Source organism: Corvus hawaiiensis, chromosome 3 (genome assembly GCF_020740725.1).
Source record: "Corvus hawaiiensis isolate bCorHaw1 chromosome 3, bCorHaw1.pri.cur, whole genome shotgun sequence".
NCBI classification, from domain to species: domain Eukaryota; kingdom Metazoa; phylum Chordata; class Aves; order Passeriformes; family Corvidae; genus Corvus; species Corvus hawaiiensis.
The window spans coordinates 64,258,977-64,276,984 of NC_063215.1; the positions used below are offsets into that span (position 1 = coordinate 64,258,977).

An 18,008-nucleotide genomic window follows, 5' to 3' on the forward strand; every position below is an offset into this window, starting at 1 on the left:
CCAGGCTGTGAGAGAGCTGCTGTGTCCCACTGCCCCCAGGCCCCAGTGCTGCCGTTGGCCGGGCACAGCCGCCTCCACGGCACGGGATCTGCGCCCTGCCTTCGCCTCCTGCTGCTCCCCAGAGTTTGCTGGTACCACTCTGGTTTTGCCTCTGAACCTATTCCCGTAGTCCAATGGGCTGTTTATTAGGATGTCATAACAGAAAGCTTCCAGCTATTTGTTACGGGATGTCAGGATGCAAAAGCCACGTGGAAGATCTGCCTGGTCTTTTCACCTTTACTCTTGTCATAATGTCAGTGAAAAGGGGAAGATTTCAAAATCTGACTTTTACCCCCCTTGTATTCTCAAGTTTCTCAAGAAACAGGAAGCTGTTTTGCATAAAGGTAAGATTGTGTTTTTAATAAGAAAAGTTGGTGTTAGACAGACTAAATATACCCACACAGTCATACTCAGTGGGTAGTCCTGGCTATTTTTAGGCTTTATTTGTGCCTCTCTTTATTTGTTTTTTTTTTTTAGTGACACCTCCACTGTACTTTCAGCTCGTAGTGAGGCACCACTTCCTGTGGTGGTATGAAACTGGCAATTACAGCCGGCCTTGTCAGGTGTCATTTATCAGGCATTGCAGAGGGCTGGTTTCAGCAAAGGAAGAACAAAGCTTAATAAAAAAGAGAGAGAGGGAGAAGCATTCTGTTAATAATTTGCCCTTTGCAACAACAGACCCTTATCAGATCACCCACGCTCATCTGGCTGCTGACGCTGTACTTGCTTCATTAGTAGGAGCTATTTTTACACCTTTTGTGTCTTTTGAGGAACCGAGTGGGCCTGCTGGCTTGTAGTGATTCACCATCTCTGGGTGAACAGGGTGTCCTCAAACCCTGTCGGTGGGGGAGGAAGGCAGAAGTAGGGGGAAGAGTTCAATTGAATAAGCAAGTCGATTAAGTCGATTATTTATCTTAGCTTTTCTGAGTGCTAAAACATCACACTGTAGTCTCAAGGAAAATAACCCATGTGGTTTTGGTTTGCAATGCAGCATTTCAGATTATTAGGAGCTATCCCAAGGAACATTTTGTAATTATTAGTTCAAGTTTAGCTTAGCAAACATGAAGCCCTGCATGCTTGTGCATATACTCTATGTGATCATTTCCCTGTCTATAAAGGGAATGTTGACAGCTAGACACGGGGATGTTTGGGAGTTGAACTTCATCTTTAAAGGTCCCTTCCAACTCAAAACATTGGGTTGCATGTTGGTGGTGCTTTCTTTTGTTTGTTGTGTACAAATGTCCTTGGTGTATCACAAGCACCCAGGAAACTTTTGGGCCAGACTGTTAGGTGATTTCACTTCTGATAATGGAAAGAAAAACTAAACTTGGTGGAGTGAGCCAGGCAGGATGCAGGGGAAGGAGAACCCTGTATGAAGTTGTCTGGAGTTTTTTAAAGCTGAATGGCAGTTGCTTTCCCTTTTGATGGACCATCAGTCCTGAGAATGTCCTCTTAAGAGCCTGCTGAGCTCTTGCCTGGTGGCTGAAATTAGGATTCTTTGCTGCCTTACTTCAACTTTACATGGATAGGAGTAATTTGGTGTTCAATGGTTTCATATTGCCCATTTCCTTGGAGCAGTTTCAAAAGTTAGTGGTATGTGAGATACATATATGAAACTTTAAGGTGCTGTGGTGATGCACCCTAGTCTGACCTTGTCTGATAAAAAGTCGTCATGAAACCTGAACAGTGTCTTTCCCGAAAACTGTTTTGGGTTTTATTGTGTTGTGCTTGTTGAGAATCTGTAACTTAGCTATCAGCTTGGTTTGTCCCTTAAATATCAACTTGATCTGGAATAACAGAGATTTTAAATGTGGTTTCAGGCATTTTGGCAGATCTTCGTCTCTTCAGAAGTGTTTGCTTGGGAGAGTGATGGTAATGTTATAAACACAGTTGATTTGTGTTTTGTAGAAAGAAACTTAAGTGCAAAGAGTAAAATTTCATGTATACCTACAAAATGCAGCAAAAAGCATATGCATATTTTGCTGAAATTTTAGGTGGTGTTCTGATGCAATTGAATATTATATATACTGACTTACAATGCTTCATACAGTAAAAAAGAAAAAAGTACTGTAAAATATGGCCAGAATAATTTTAAAGAGTTTTTTTTTCTTTTTTTCCTCTGCTAGCCATCCTAAGGGTTGTAAAGAAAGCAGCATTCTTAAATATGCAGTCTAATTAATGTATCCTACATTACCACTATAGTGATCAGAATCTTTAGGTGATGCTCAGTGACTGGATTTACTACACCAAAATGCCTGTATTGAGTCATTAGTCAAAATGAAAGATTTTGCTGCTGAGTAGTGACTGTTGTGACATCTGTGCGATATTTAGAATTTGAGGCTTAATAGCTGATCTCAGCTGAACTCTTACAAAGTATTCAGGATGGATTGAAATAAAACTGCTGTGAAGACCCATTTGGGGGCAAAAAGTGGAAAAAAAATAGTAGGAACATGCTGCTGATGTTTAGCATGTGTGTGGTTTTGTTTTGACATGTGATGACCACAGAGCTTAGTAAACAGTGACAGGTTTTAAAATACGCTTGTATAATAATTTGTGTGAGAGAAAAACAAATGCAAGCTCAGATGCTGTAAATGTCTTCCTATGTAATTCTTCCAAGGGCGAGGGTTTCAGTCGGAGGCAGTGCATTTGCTCATTCAAAGTGGTGTTTGAAAGATACTGATATTTTCATGTGAAATGAAAGTGGTTTCTTCTGACACGGTGTGAAAGGAGGCATGGCTGTTCGCAAAATCTGCCGCAGTTGCATAATTAGGTTTGTGTAACTTTTTAACTTAAAAAACCTCACTTCCCAGAAAATTAAGTTGTATTTTCCCTCTGAGGTGAAAATGCTAGGCAAAGGCCTGATGTTTTTCTCCTATTTCCTTTTAGCTTGAAAAGAATAATTACTTTGTACCTAAAAATGTTGCTATATTTACACAAATTTTGTTGTGGTTTTTTTCCTGGGAAAACTTGGGGGAAAGTTGAATGATATCCTAACAGGGATTTACTGGTACAGCTGTGTTCTCCCCAGTGGCTGCCCGTTTGCAGTTCTTGTGTGAAAATGATGAGGCATTTCAGCCTTTGCATGTCTTTCAGTTAGGAAAATTCTTATATCTGAAAACTTTTAACAGTTTGAACTCTCCAGTGAAAATGTTCTTACCCTTCTTACTGTAGGTGATGTTTTACAAGTCTACAAATGACTCCAAACCACATCCACATGGGAATCTTGGTCTTTGCATACACTTCATCCTTTCCAAGTGCTGCTAAATTCATAGTTTACTTAATCTGTCCTTTATTAGGTGTGAAATTTCCCTTTCTGATTAACACATTTCTTTGTGTTGAATTGAGAAAAAATTCTTTAATCTCAGTAATTTTCACCAGTTCTTCCAAATGCAAAACTTTCATTGCAATCCCAGTGGCATCACATAGCATCATTGATTAGTGTCTGAGCCTTTGCTTTTCAGAGGGTTTTAGCCCTTTTTGGGCAGGGCCAAAACTCCTTTTCTAAATGGCAGGTGTGCAAAGAAAAGTAATTCTACAAACAGTCATTGGAAACTATTTGACACTTCTATGGTTTGGCACAGTATCCTTATGTTCAACTGCTGTGGCTCAGAAGAAAGTGAGACAAAGTTGAGTTTCTGGTGATAGAGAGTAGCCCAAGACTTAAGAGCTCATTTGTATCTAGGCACTGATTTGGATACTCCTATGCCTTGCTAATGTGTATTTAGTAAATACTGTTGCTTACTACTTAATTCACCTTTGAGAGACACTCATTCTTCTGCAGATAGCACCAATGGGATTAGGCATCATATAAACCTTGTTTCATCCGTCAAAATGGTGTTTAAAGAGGTCCTTAGTGATGGGCATCAGTTTCTGGCAGTTCTCTGCATGGGAGCTGTTCTCACTCTCATAAGTCACTGTGTACTACAATTCAAAGGAAAATGAGAGGGGTGGATGGAGTGGGTGGGCAGGGCAAAACCACTGCCTTCTGAAATTTTAATAATACTGGGAGTACTGCCTGTCAGATCTGCCATTGCTCTGCCATTACATTTTAAGGTCCACGTGGGAAATGATTGGTATTTTATTAAACTCTTTACGTTTTTTAACTTGTTCCCCAAGGAAATAAGTACCAGTGTGAAATGATTAGCAGTTTACATAGTTCTTTAGTTTTCTTGTTTAGTTTCGTATCTGAATAATCCCAATTCTTTGCTCTTGTATAGAGACAGATTCAGGATGTCCATGTCAGAAGGCAGTCAGACAGAACAGGTAGATTTTGCGTTATCTGACATGCTCTGTCAGACTCTTGAAGTGCACAGCAAGATTAGGCAACCAGAAACAAAATATTTACCCGATCCATTAAAAGCAGTGGGATCAGAGGGATCAATTAACTGCTAATTGATTGACAAGTTTGTTTGACTTGTTGGCTGTTTTGGCATCTCTTTGATAGCAGGGTTTTGTTCAGTTCAAGGAGAAGAATTGTGATTTGTTTTTCAAATTCCTACCTATAAAGGAAGTATTTAAGATTAATTTGGTGCCTGCACAGTTTTTTTCTCTTTTTTTTTTTTTTTTTTCTTCTAATACTCATCCTGTGGAAATAAGTGTTCAACTGGTCTTTGGCAACGTTAAAGCTTTTTTTATACATTTTTTTCCATCTGGTAGTAATGTGTACATTGTGTATGATGCTGAAACAGGAAATAGTGATCTACTTTTCAGTGAGCAATCCTTGTCATTGTAGTTAAAAGGTCAGTGTTAAAGCATTTCTGCTCTAGACTTCTTCTATGGCTTCCTAAAATGCACTCAATTTGAAGTTAAGGTTTTTGGTTGGTACTATTTTTCTACAGAGAGCAGCAGTTTAAAATTATATTTGAGATACTTAATGTAGCAAAAACTGAGTGTTTTGCTGCAGCTGTACTCAAAGCATTTATGATACAAACCAGCATCTCTTAATGAAAATCGCCCATGTTTTTTTACTACTGTGTAATTGAACATTCCTTGCAATATATGTTACAGTTTTCTCTGTAGACATCTTAGAGGTGTTGGATTAGTTTATTTTCACCTTGTGGAAAATAACTTCAGATATTTAGCATGTAGGATGTAAAAGCCTAAACCTAAGGGGTCTGACTCTGTTTTTATGAGGAGTAAATCTGGAATTATGTCCTTAGATTTGCAACTCATTGCCTCAGATTCATACCAGGTTAATGTAGAGCAGAATTTGGCTCTCCTTGCTGTCAGAATAATTTGTCTCCTTTTAGTCTCTCCGAGTCAAGTCTTGTATCTGTTCAAAGCTTCTTGAAGTCAAATGAGAGGCTCTTGTTTCATACCTGATTTTACTGTTAGTGTGTGCCTGACCTCTGACTCAGTAGGGTCACATTCAGAGCCTTGCTCTTCTTCACAGCAAGTACACACAGACACTTATATGAAGTGTCTGAATAGGTGTAAGATCCTATGGTTCAGGTTATCAGGTGTTAGGATACAACAGATTTGATGATTTAATTGGTTTTTTAGTTGGTTTCAGTGTGCTTTTAAGCAGACAGATTCCAGTTATTTTCTTCAACATACTGTGATAATGGTCTCAGCTAATAGTTTGAATTATCTGAATTAATTAAGATTAAGGTGAATTTGGTAAAGGCATAAAATTAATGAAATACTCAGTACTACTACAATTATCTAAGATGTGTTAGATGACAATTCTCAGTGGCTGAGATTCTAGAACAGCTCTCAAAATATAAGCCAGATTTAGTTCAAGCACTGAAATAATAATTACACAAATCAAAATTCCAGGTTTTATACCACTTCTAGTTTATGCACAGAATCTTCCCCTTGAAACCAGCAACTACCAGGGACACAAGTGTGCACTCATGAGAGTAAAAGCCTGAAGCTGGTGTTTGGTCACAGTGAGGCTTCAGTCTGCCGTTGATGTATCTGTAACTGGATCCTCTCAGTGAGTCCCCTCAGTTTCTGGCTTCTTGGGGAATCCTTGTGAGCACAATATAGCAATGTAGAACAGATCCTGCCCTGTAGCTTGTCCTCAAGTAAGCTTAGTACAGTTTGTTAGATCATTGTGTACTGTGTTTACTCGCTGAGCAGTGTTTGGGTTTGTATTGGATAGTACTTTTAAATGACATTTTAAAAAGTATATTGTAATAATTAGTTCAGCTGCCCCCCCCCCCCCCCCAAAAAAAAACCACAACAAAAAAAACCCCAACAACAAAAAGCCCCACAAACCCATATGTATTATTCTAAATATTTCAGGGTTTTTCCAAAACTGTGGTTCTCTGGCTGGTTTTGAAGAGTGGCAGTACATTCAATAAAGCACTGAAGTCCAGAGGGCAGGCAGAACATCTGGGGTGGAATTTATTAACAAATTAGAGGAGTGTCTTCAAATGTGAAGAGGTAGCAACAGCAGTTACAAGACAGAAAGTGGTAGATTAAAATAAATACATCTAACCTGTTTTAAAAGAGCTGCCTTCTTTGAATTGCATGTGCAAAATGATGTCTTACAACTCCTGCCAAACTACAGCAAAAGCCCAGGCATCCTCCCATTCCCCAGCAATTCAAGACTGCCAAGTGTCAGTGGTGGGCATAGGAATTTACAGTCATTCCTAGAGGTGTTCAAATAGACAGGTACAAAACCACAGTCAGATGGTCAGCTTAGCCCCCTAACCAGAGGCTGTTGGAAATGCAAAGGGAATCTCTCTGGTCAGGAATGGGATGTCTTTTTGCTAAACTGGGAAATTAAATTGTTTCTTTTTCCTTTTCTTTTTAGTTAGTACGATTCAATGACAGCAAGTGTGATGTCAAGTAGTATAAAAAAGCTTGCAGTTGGTCATCTTTTTTTTTTCATTGGTGTAAAATGCCAAAACTATACACCCCAAGGACTGCATTCTTTTTGTTATGTTGCTACATAACATCCTCAGCCCATGAATGAATATATAACCTTGGAAAGAAGGATGAACAAATGCTTACCTATCTTCATGCCAGTTAAATCTTTCAGTTCAGAGGTGCACACTGGATGCTGGTTGAGAGCTGTTCTTCAGATTTAGCCCACCTATGACCTTGCCTATGTAGAAGAAACTATAAATCCATGTTTTACTAGGAATCCCAGTCTTTTTTTTCACTGGGATATCAACACCAAGCAGTTCTTTGGGGAATCTCATTAGCAGGACAGAGGGAGACGTAGGACAGCAAGCTGAAAGTGTGCTGTCTTTCTTCCTGAAAGGCCAAGGCAATTTTCTTCTCAGTTGCAGGTGAGGAAGAGCTCAGAGGTGGCCTTTCTTGTAAGGCTGCTGGGCTTATCCCAGACAGAAACTAGACTTGCCTAATAAGGGTCTTGGCAGTGGTCTGTGCATGAATGTAAGGATTTCATAGGAACCACTGCAGTTTATCTGTGCTAACACTTGTCCTATAGAATACAAATTCTTCAGGGGCCAGTTACTGTGGTTTTAGGCTGGCTTTGTGCTGGCAGAGCTGGAGAGAAAAGATTTAAAACAGGGCTGGATCTGACCCTTAGTCCTTACTCTAGAGTCAATATTTATTCTGTATGGTGTACTCAGGATTTAGCCTGGAAGACATAAGCTTCCAATTTGTTCACTTGCAAGAACTGTAATATGAGCTACAAATTGAGAAGCAGTAAAAGTAATATTTTGCCAAATTTTATTTTAAAGCTGTTGAGTGTAACCATTTTAATGGTCTGAAAAAAAAAAGAGTAAAAAACAGGAATAATCTTGGAGCTCTGCAGTCAATCAGATACACATCCCCTGCATACAGCTCACAAAGGCACCCTAGTTAAAGGAGCAATAGGATAATGTTTCTTTCTACAAAGTTTTGAAAATCTTGATTTAGTAGGTGCATCTGACATAAATACAGCTCCTGGTTTCCAAATAATCTTCTCATGTTCAAAGTTTTCATAGAAGTGAAATGTCCTGTTTTGAAGCAGGCAGATAGCACAGCTAATGTGACTGGGGGAGCTGGCTCTCAAGCCACATTCCTATCAGGAAACCTGGCTTGGCCCCCAGCCAGGAAGGACTTTGCAGCTCCTGTCAAACAATGTGCTCTGTGCAACTCCCATACAGCTTCTGATCTGTGTAGGTGGGCTACTCTTATTCACTCCGGCAGAGCTGAGCCGTGCCAAAGGTATTAAAAAATTGTGCACTTTTATCATCCTTAGTTCCTTGGTTTTAAGTAGGTAGTACTTGAAATATAAAGAGTTTCTGTCTATCGAATGGTATTTGTTTGATGAAAAGCAATATTTAAAAGTATACTTACAATTTTTTCTGAAGGAGAAACGTTAGTCACTTGGAAAAATGGAAGTCTGTTGTTGGTTTAATACCTTTGGCTGTGGATGCAGCCAGATTAGATAGAGTCTTGACTGGATAAAACAGACAGAATGCCAGCTAGCTTTACAGTGTCTTACATTTCTCCAGTTAGGCCAGTCTCCCATTAGGGAGGGGAAAAAGAACAAGAGAAATAGTATTAAAGCCGTCTTTGACACAGGATGGATGGCAGCTCAAATCAAACCAGAAGTGATTATGTTCGTTCTGGAAAGGGATTTATTTTCCCCAGGAGAGTGGCTCTGGCCAAATTTACACCGTCAATAATCTCTGTAATTAGTCTATACCTGTTTCATAGTGTAGGTTAAAAAATTGTACAGAATGTTCTGAAATTGCAGGACTGCAGAGTGGCTTTAACTCTGTAACAGAGGTCTCAGTCCAGAACAGAAAAGTTTTGGATATATATTAGCATCATCTTTTTGCTGAAATAAAACCATTGCTGTCACATTGCTGTGACTGGCAGATTACTTCTATAAAGGTACTCTCAGTAAAAGGAGTATGGCAAAGAAAGGATACTCCCATCTTCTAGAAATTTCTCCTTCACCATTTGCAAAATTGCCTAATAAGGAGAAGAGTATTTTTCTTTGAAGATGGATACTAACTTTATGCTCTTTCAGTGAGGAACGTTCACTCTTGTCCCTGTTTCTGCCTTCTCCCAAGCCACACATTTTCCTTTACATGTGTGCTCGTATATTGGCCTCATCAGTGGCCTGCGATTCAGTGTAGCTCAGCTGCTGAAAGTGGTTGCCACTTACCTGCCACTTCCTCGTGAGCCCCTGCTGAGCTGCTCTGTCTTAACTACTTCTGTATATTGTACCTCGTGCACAAGGATTTCTTTTTCCATTTGGACTGACACTTTTTATTTGAGGAAGTTGATTAGGAATTTAAAAAAAAAAAAATTATACCTGGATTGCATTTTTTCTTTTTTATTTTAGAGAATCAGACAAAAGAGTTATTTAAAAAAGCCATTAGCACATCAAAGTTGAATGGCATTAGGACCTAAAATGTTCTGGTTTACATTTGATAGCTTGCTGTTACTTTGTACTACAGGGGATTTCTCTATAGTTAAAATTTAAAAATAGTTGACTAAACCAGCATTCCATCGGTTATTGCTGGCCTAACTACTGATATATTGTTTATACTACTAAATAATTAATTCATAAAAGGTGGCATGGTAGTGATTCTATTTGTGTCAAGTTATCAGGCTTTGTTAATGTCCATTTGTTCTTGGAAAGTGTTATTAATTACAAAGAATTAAAAAGTATTTTTCAATTTTTGTTGATTCTTTTCCTTTATAGACTTTATTTTTTTAATCATTTTTTGGTGTCATTTAATGGAGAGAACATGAGTGCTCTAGCTTCTTTGTGACAGCTGCTAATTGAGGATCATTACAATAGTCTATATACCCTACTCTGAAACCAGTGTTCCAGCTGTTTCTAAAGATGCGTTCTTTAGAGATGCTCTGACTTTTGGCATAAATAAAAACCATAAGAAATGCTGCCATTGTTGCTTTTGTTATCACAATTGAGCAAACATCCGTTTTAATGAAACAAAGGCAAAAAATCTGGTTTTGAGGAAAGATTTGTTGAAAACTGAGAGTCCTTCCTCGATGGGAGAAATGGTCTTAAGGCAATGAGATGATGTTCAGGCTCCCTCTTCTCCGAGCTGGTCTTTTCAACAATACGGAGTAGCCTGCAGTGCGATGACAGTCAGAGAGGTGGCAAATCATGGCAGTCACAAAAGTCTTTTAGTCATGTATTCTGTAATTTTCTTCTGTAAGTTTTTTCTTTGAGAAGGCAGCCATATATTCTTTAGCAGTATCACACAAGTGTTAACTAATTTGGACACCTACTCCAGTTTCACTACATTTTCTTGTCCCTGAGTGATGACACCCTGACCAGGAGTTTGTGCTGGTCCCTGAAACATTTAATGAGAGGCCTGGAGTCTAAAAGTATTAGCTGGAGAGAGGCATTGAAAGGGGATTTGCCAAGAGGATTCAGGGATAATCTGGGCTTAACAAAGGCATAGGAATGAAGAGGTACATTGGCAGCTCTCTTTTCACTGATTCAGGAGGGTAAGACTTTATTAATTTAGACTTGCTGTTATTCATCTACACATTAGATACCTAAGTCCTTTAAAACTGTTCATGGTTATAGTCTTCAAATGTAATTGCTCAGACCTCCAAGATACAACGTGAAATTTTCTAGTGGATGGGTAAATGAAATTTTCAGGCCTCTACTGTAAAGAATAGAAGATTTTCATCATCATCTATACCTAATATCAAAAATTTCTTATAATTGTATTTTTTTCCCCACAGGAAGTTTGAAGATAGTCATGCCTATTAGATGTTTAGAAGATGCAGGTAATTACTTTATAATGAAAAAAAATTGTAGATGCCTATTACCTGTGTGTTTTCCTGCACTTTGCTATTGTTTCTATGAGCCAAATTCAGTTTCTCCACTGTAGGAATGAAAAGTATTCCAATATCTCTAACACTGATTTTTTTACCTCTTTCCTTGCTAGTGTTAAATCATGACTGTCTTTATAATTCACATTATTTCATCCAGAAAATGTCCTGTGTTTGGATAGTATGAAAACAGAAAGCATAGATTCTGCTTCAAATTCAAATGCTGTACTTTTCTATGAAAATCATACCTCTGAGCTTTTGGTCTTCATAATAGACCTGTGGAAACCTATTGCATTTAAACATTAAAAATGCATGTAGACCTGGATGGAATTGTTTCATCAGTGAAATCTAAAATGCTAAAGTCACATAAACACAGTCTCTAATACATCCTTTACTCCCAGCAAGACTTTCTCACTAAAATTTAACGTAGTGATTGGAAGATGGAGTTGGGGAAAAGTACCAGTAGTGCTGTGTTTGAAATGCCTCTTTGATGTCTCTTTTTTAACTGTTTAAAAGTGGCTTAGAATGGGGAACACCACCTTCTTATAAAAACAGTTAGATGATCTAAGGTAAGAAGTACCTCACTTCAGTAATTTTTTAGCAATATTCAGTATATACCCCAAGGAACTCTGCCTAGTGGACTGTGAGAAACAAGCATCTCCATAGTGGAGAGCCATGAGCATAGACAGCCTCTGTGTCAGAAGCACCTATCATGATATGGAAAGATTTCTTCTCTGATCAACCTCCTTTGACTTTAGAGGAAGGCCAGGTGACTAAAGTGCATGTCTGAGCCGTAGGTGAGTAATACTGGATAAGGTAATTCCCACCCACAGTGTTAGGCTTCTATTTTCAGCAGTGATTGCTGAAAGAGCTTTGAAAGTATGTGGTGGACTTTCTGATACAAAGCCTTTAAACTGTCCCCTGAAAGCCTTCCAAAGCTACTGTTTAATTTGGAAAGTGTAGGTCTCTATTTTCTATTCTAGAGCTGCTGTTGGGTAGTGATTATGCTTGTGTGCAGTCTCTGGAGCCAGTCTTTACTGTGTCTGCTCACAAAAGGGAGTTTTGTGAAATGTAGTTACCTTTGCTTAAGTCCCTCAGTAATTTCCATGTAAGGCTAAATAGAAGTGCAACTGACTGCACTGAAAGTGTTGTTTAGTATGGCTGTACTAACTGGTGTGTGTGGGTTTGTTTTTTTTTTTTTTTTTTATTTTATATTTCTGTACAGATAGCTGTGTCACCATGGAAGAGATGAAGAGAACTTTGCTCTAGGAGATCATAAGTATCTCTGGATCATTCTGCATCTCATTATTTAATAACAATGGAACATGTCCAAATGCTATAACAGGTCTTTGCAAATGTATAATAAACTGTTTAGGAGAGTTCATGCCATGAACAGAACTGTATAATACTCTCATTAGTGTACAGACACAAATCTAATGCCTATAGACTACTGCGTGGAAAGTTCCAAAGAGAAAGAAAAGTCTGTGAACTTGCAACAGCCCTGGAAAAATGGGAGCAACAAAACTTTAAAAAGCACAGCTTTGGGCACACTTCATGTGTCTGCACAGCTTTCAAGTGAACTAGCACTTAAGACCTTGTGTAACAAAATGGACTCTGGGGACACAGCTATAGGGCAAAAAGCTACCTCAAGGTCTGGAGAAACTGCTAAAGTACCAAGTAGATGGAGGCAAGAACATTCAGCTGTTATTAAGATGAGCACTTTCGGCAGTCAAGAAGTACAGCGGCAACCACAAATAGATCACGAGCAAATAGGAAACACAGCATCAGCACAACTTTTTAGTTCTGGGAAACTGGTATCATCAAGTGAAGCTGCACAGCAAGTCACAGAGAAGCAATATCCTCAGCATTGTCCAAGCCCTTACTCATGTCAACATTCACTTTCCTTTCCACAGCATTCGTTGCCACAAGGCTTCTTGCACAACATAAAGCCACATCAGAGCTTGGAAGGCCCTCCATGGCAGTTTCCTAGCCATTTGCAATCAGTTGCCTCAGAGGACTTGTTTCCTTTTCATATGCATAGCCATAGTGGAAGTTTCTCCAGGAAGAAGATTCCAAGTTTGAACCCTGCATACAGCCAATATTCGCAGAAATCTTTAGAACAATCAGAAGATGCTCACAAAAAAGAGCACAAACCCAAAAAGCCTGGCAAGTATATTTGTCCTTACTGTAATCGGGCCTGTGCCAAACCTAGTGTACTTAAAAAGCATATTAGGTCTCATACTGGTGAGCGACCATACCCTTGTGTTCCTTGTGGTTTCTCCTTCAAGACAAAAAGCAACCTTTACAAACACCGGAAGTCACATGCCCATGCAATTAAGGCAGGATTGGTACCTTTCACAGAGTCAGCAGTCTCTAAATTGGACCTTGATGCCAGTTACATCGATGTGGAAGCTGAAATTCATTCAGATGGTGAGCAGAGCACAGACACTGATGAGGAGACCTCACTCCTAGTGGAAGCATCTGACAAACTGAGCCCCATCTCGCAGCTCCCACTGGACATTGCTAGCAGGAGTGGTTTTCACTCCTCCATGGACGAGTCCTTGGTGGGGCCGATGAAAGTCCCCATTTTGATTATCCCTAAAAGTGGGATCCAGTTACCGAGTGAGAGTTCACCATATATTAGCTCTGATATGTTGCAAACCCCATCCTTAAGTACCAAGTCTGATGACTCTCATACAGTTAAACAGCGACTTGCACTAAGACTGTCAGAGAAGAAAGGACAAGATTCTGAACAGTCATTAAACCTCCTGAGCCCCCACAGTAAAGGAAGCACTGACTCTGGCTATTTTTCCCGCTCAGAAAGTGCTGAGCAGCAAATTAGCCCACCAAATACTAATGCAAAGTCTTACGAAGAGATAATTTTTGGGAAGTTCTATAGGATTAATCAGAGGACAGCACTAACTGTAGCCACAACAAATCAGGAACACAGTTTAATGGGTAGAAAGGGCAAAACAGACCCATCACCTCTTTTAAATAACAGATTAGATATCAAGATGCTTGAGGAACATATTTCTCACCTGACTCCAAATAAAGAGGAACTCATCGACTCCAGTAATTTGAGCTCTATTAAATCTACACAAGTTTATCCAGGCAGCAATACAGAATGTAGACAATCCCAGACCACATCATCCATCAAAAGTGAATCCAACTTGTACCAAGTCAATCAGCAGGGTGATGTGCCTGTCCTTCTAGAGCCCCCAGTAGATTCCTCTCCTCTTATCAGAAGTAACTCCATGCCAACCTCTTCTGCAAACAGCCTAAGTATTCCCCCATCTCTGAGAGGAAGCCATTCATTTGATGAGAAGATGACTGGCTCTGATGATGTATTTTATCCTGGGACAGTGGGGATATCCCACCAAAGGATGTTGAGAAGGCAGGGTGCCTTTGAACTGCCATCTGTGCAGGAAGGACACTCAGATTCAGACTATCATGGAAGACCAGGGAAAAATATCATTATTGCTTCCAGCAGACAGACAGCAGGTGACAAAGGACCATCCTTGAAAGAGAAGAAAGGAGACAAGACCTTTTATGACTATGATGCCAGTGGAAAGCACTACAGAAAGTGGGAAGAATTTGAAGCTCAGAAACAGAACTACAGAGACTTGCCATCCTTAGGTGGGATGAACAAGGGGGGAGAGTTTTTTATTGATCCACTTGGACAATCTCAGTCAGTGCCATCCATGCTTGGAACAACTTTTGAAAACAGGAAGCGCAGGAAAGAGGAGAGTGTTGGAGATGAGGAAGACAGTCCTATGATTTGCAGCAGTACAACTGGCACCCCTGGAGGAATTCAACCTTTGGACTTGGATCCCAAATCCCAAATTCAGGAAGTGCCAAGAAGTGGATTTGCCCTTCAAGGCCTGGACAATGCTCCCCATTGCCATGTGGAGCGTTTTGAAATGTGCAGGCCTTACTTGCAGTCTGGAAGTCCAGCAGCTTCTCTGGAAGACTCAACCCTAACTGCAGAGCAAGAAAAGACTGCAGAATCACTGGTTAAAAGGCCCCCTGGAAATGTCATCTCTGTCATTCAGCACACAAATTCATTGAGTAGGCCAAACTCATTTGAAAGGTCTGAATCTACAGAACATATTGCATGTCAGCAGGAAAAGATCTATTCACCATCTGAAACATGTGAGAGCGAGATTTGTGAGTCCCCGATGAGCCCAGACCGAGCTCCACAAATGGAAAATGTTGACACCGGTAAGCCATCCCCATCCCAGCAGCCTCAGCCATGTCATATGCAACCCAGGTTGGTTCGCCAGCACAACATACAGGTACCTGAAATTCGTGTCACAGAGGAGCCAGATAAGCCTGAAAAAGATAAAGAAGTGCAGAGTAAAGAGCAGGAGAGACCTGCTGAAGAATTCCAGTGGCCCCAGAGAAGTGAAACCCTTTCTCAACTTCCAGCTGAAAAGCTACCACCCAAAAAGAAGCGTTTAAGACTGGCTGACATGGAGCACTCCTCTGGAGAATCTAGCTTTGAGTCTACAGGTACAAGCCTCTCTCGTAGCCCTAGCCAAGAAAGTAATTTGTCTCACAGTTCGAGTTTTTCAATGTCCTTTGAAAGAGAAGAGAATGTGAAGTTCATCACACCTCCCAAACAAGATGAATTTGGAAAACAGTCTGAGTTTTTAACAGTTCCAGCAGGTGCTTACTCACTTTCCGTCCCTGGGCATCACCATCAGAGGGAAATGAGACGCTGCTCATCTGAACAGATGCCCTGTCCTCATGCTGCTGAAATCCCAGAGATCCGAAGTAAATCCTTTGACTATGGGAACCTGTCTCATGCCTCTTCAGCTGGAACACCTACTGTGGCATTGTCTCCATCCCGAGAAAGAAAGAAATGCTTCTTGGTTCGCCAAGCTTCCTTCAGTGGTTTTCCAGAGATTTCCCAGACTGATCAGAGCACAGAACAAAGTATAAAGCAGGAGCAGATGGAACATTCACAGGTTGGTCTTCGCTCTTCCCAGCTTGCCTGGCATCACTCCCCTTCCTCTGTACTTCAGCCCATTCAGGTAGATGACTCTGGAAAACAGGCTATTGGCTCTTGTGCCCAGCTTAGTAATAGCTCATCCCACCTTGCCCAGCAACAGGCTCTTGTTGCAGACAGCCCGGAAATGTTAAGGACTCCCTTAATCCAACAAGCACCTTATATTCCTAACAAACATCCATCAGAGCAGCAGCAGCTATTTGCACATCAGGAAAAGGTCCCATTTCCTCCTATTCATAGCACCTTGTTTCAGTTCCCCTATCCAGCTGTCTGCATGGTTCACTTACCACCATCTCAGCAACCTATCTTGTGGCAGTCCTGCACAGAACCTCTGCACTTCCAGCATCAATTTGTACAACAGCTGCAGAAATCTTATATCAAACAGCCTTTCCAAACAGATGTTCCTCCCAGTTATCACCTGGAACATGCACCAGAGCTTATTGGAAAGAAAGCAGCTGATTATGTGCATGCTAAAGAGCAAGCATACCAGCATTACTCAGGAACATCTGGGCCCTATTCAAAAAATACTCTTGCTAAGTACCAGTCAGACCATAGCATTAAACCAACAGATACCTCATCTGAGCAGCATCTTCAGACAGATTTTGACTCTCCAAGTGATGGATCTGTACAGCCTTTGCCAGGAACAGTTGTTCCTGTTAGGATTCAAACCCATGTGCCATCATATGGTAGTGTCATGTACACAAGCATTTCCCAGATCCTTGGACAGAGCAACAGTCCTGCAATTGTAATTTGTAAAGTTGATGAGACAGTTTCTCAAAGAACATTGGCAACTAATGCAACCATGCAAGGAATTGGATTTAACATTGCTCAGATGTTGGGTCATCATGGAGGACTAGAAAAATATCCTTTATGGAAAGTGCCGCAGACACTTCCACTTGGACTGGAGCCACCAATTCCTTTGTGTTTGCCTTCTACTTCTGACATGGCTTCTACCTTGGGAGGAAGCAAAAGAATGCTTTCCCCTGCCAGCAGCTTGGAGCTCTTCATGGAGACCAAGCAGCAGAAACGAGTCAAAGAAGAAAAAATGTATGGGCAGATAGTTGAGGAACTAAGTGCAGTTGAGTTAACTAACTCAGATATAAAGAAAGATTTTCCAAGAATGCAGAAGCCTCAACTAGTAAGGCAGAGCTGTGCTACTGAGCCAAAAGAAAGTCTGCCATCCATGTCATCCTCTTCATCGCTGTCATCCTCATCATCTCAAGATTTCCCCCCTGTCAGCATGGCAGGAGCTGATGCATTCCCACCGAGCAGAGAGAAACTTTCCAGTTTTGATTCCACATCACCAGGACAGAAGTCCAGTGGCCCATCTGAAGGAAGAGACTCACCAGAAGAGTTGGATGTGGATGAAACAGCCTCAGATATGAGCATGAGTCCACAGAGGTCTTCATTGCCACCAGGAGAAATTCAGACAGAAGACCAACTGAAACATCAAAAATTGCCTCTTGGGATGTTAGTCCAGATGTCATCTAATACTGTTGGGAGAGTCACAGCCTCAACCATTCTCCTGACAGATGTAGCAGATTTTCATCAGATCCTTCAGTTCCCAAGTCTGCGTACTACGACTACTGTGAGCTGGTGTTTCTTAAACTATACAAAACCTAATTACACTCAGCAACCAACCCTCAAAGCTTCTGTTTATGCTTCATGGTGTATAAGTTCATGTAACCCAAACCCATCTGGGCTAAGTACAAAGACCACTTTAGCACTTCTGAGGTCCAAGCAAAAAACCACCACGGAGATCTACACCCTGGCTGCTATGCACAGACCTGGAGCTGGTAAACTGACATCATCAAGTGCATGGAAGCAGTTTGCTCAGGTAAATAAGAAATTTTAATAAAATTAAATTCATATATGTTTATATGAGAAATTTCTAGTAACTATAAAATCCAAGTTAAATGATTTTTTTTTTAAAAGATTCCCCATTGGGAAATCAGCCAGTGACATCTTCCCAAAACAACTTTTGAGACTCAGTTTATCCTTCTGCAAGCTCTGCTGCTTCTGCTGTCTCTCTCTCTGTCTCCATTTTCAAAATCAGATGTAAAAAGTGAGGCTTTTAAAGCCCTCCTTTCATGTGTGCCAGAGCCTGATACATTATCTCCTTTTATTTTGCCCTTGGTTTTTCCTGATTTAAACAGTGTCAGACACAAACATCCACATGCATTTGTAAGAAAAGATTAAGCTAAAATTGAGTAAGGATCTTCAG

The 18,008-nt window shown here is 40.4% G+C and overlaps 1 protein-coding gene across 6 annotated transcripts in view; it reads left to right on the forward strand.

Moving 5' to 3' along the window:
- The window catches only part of HIVEP2 (HIVEP zinc finger 2), a 106,153-nt gene that overhangs the window by 69,006 nt on the left and 19,139 nt on the right, over window positions 1-18,008 (forward strand). For all 6 annotated transcript variants that reach the window (XM_048299911.1, XM_048299910.1, XM_048299909.1 and 3 more), the window contains 2 exons: window positions 10,684-10,728; window positions 11,999-17,621. In XM_048299911.1, coding sequence (XP_048155868.1) covers window positions 12,210-17,621 — 5,412 coding nt within the window. In that variant the 5' untranslated portion in view covers window positions 10,684-10,728; window positions 11,999-12,209. The remainder of the gene's footprint in view (window positions 1-10,683; window positions 10,729-11,998; window positions 17,622-18,008) is intronic.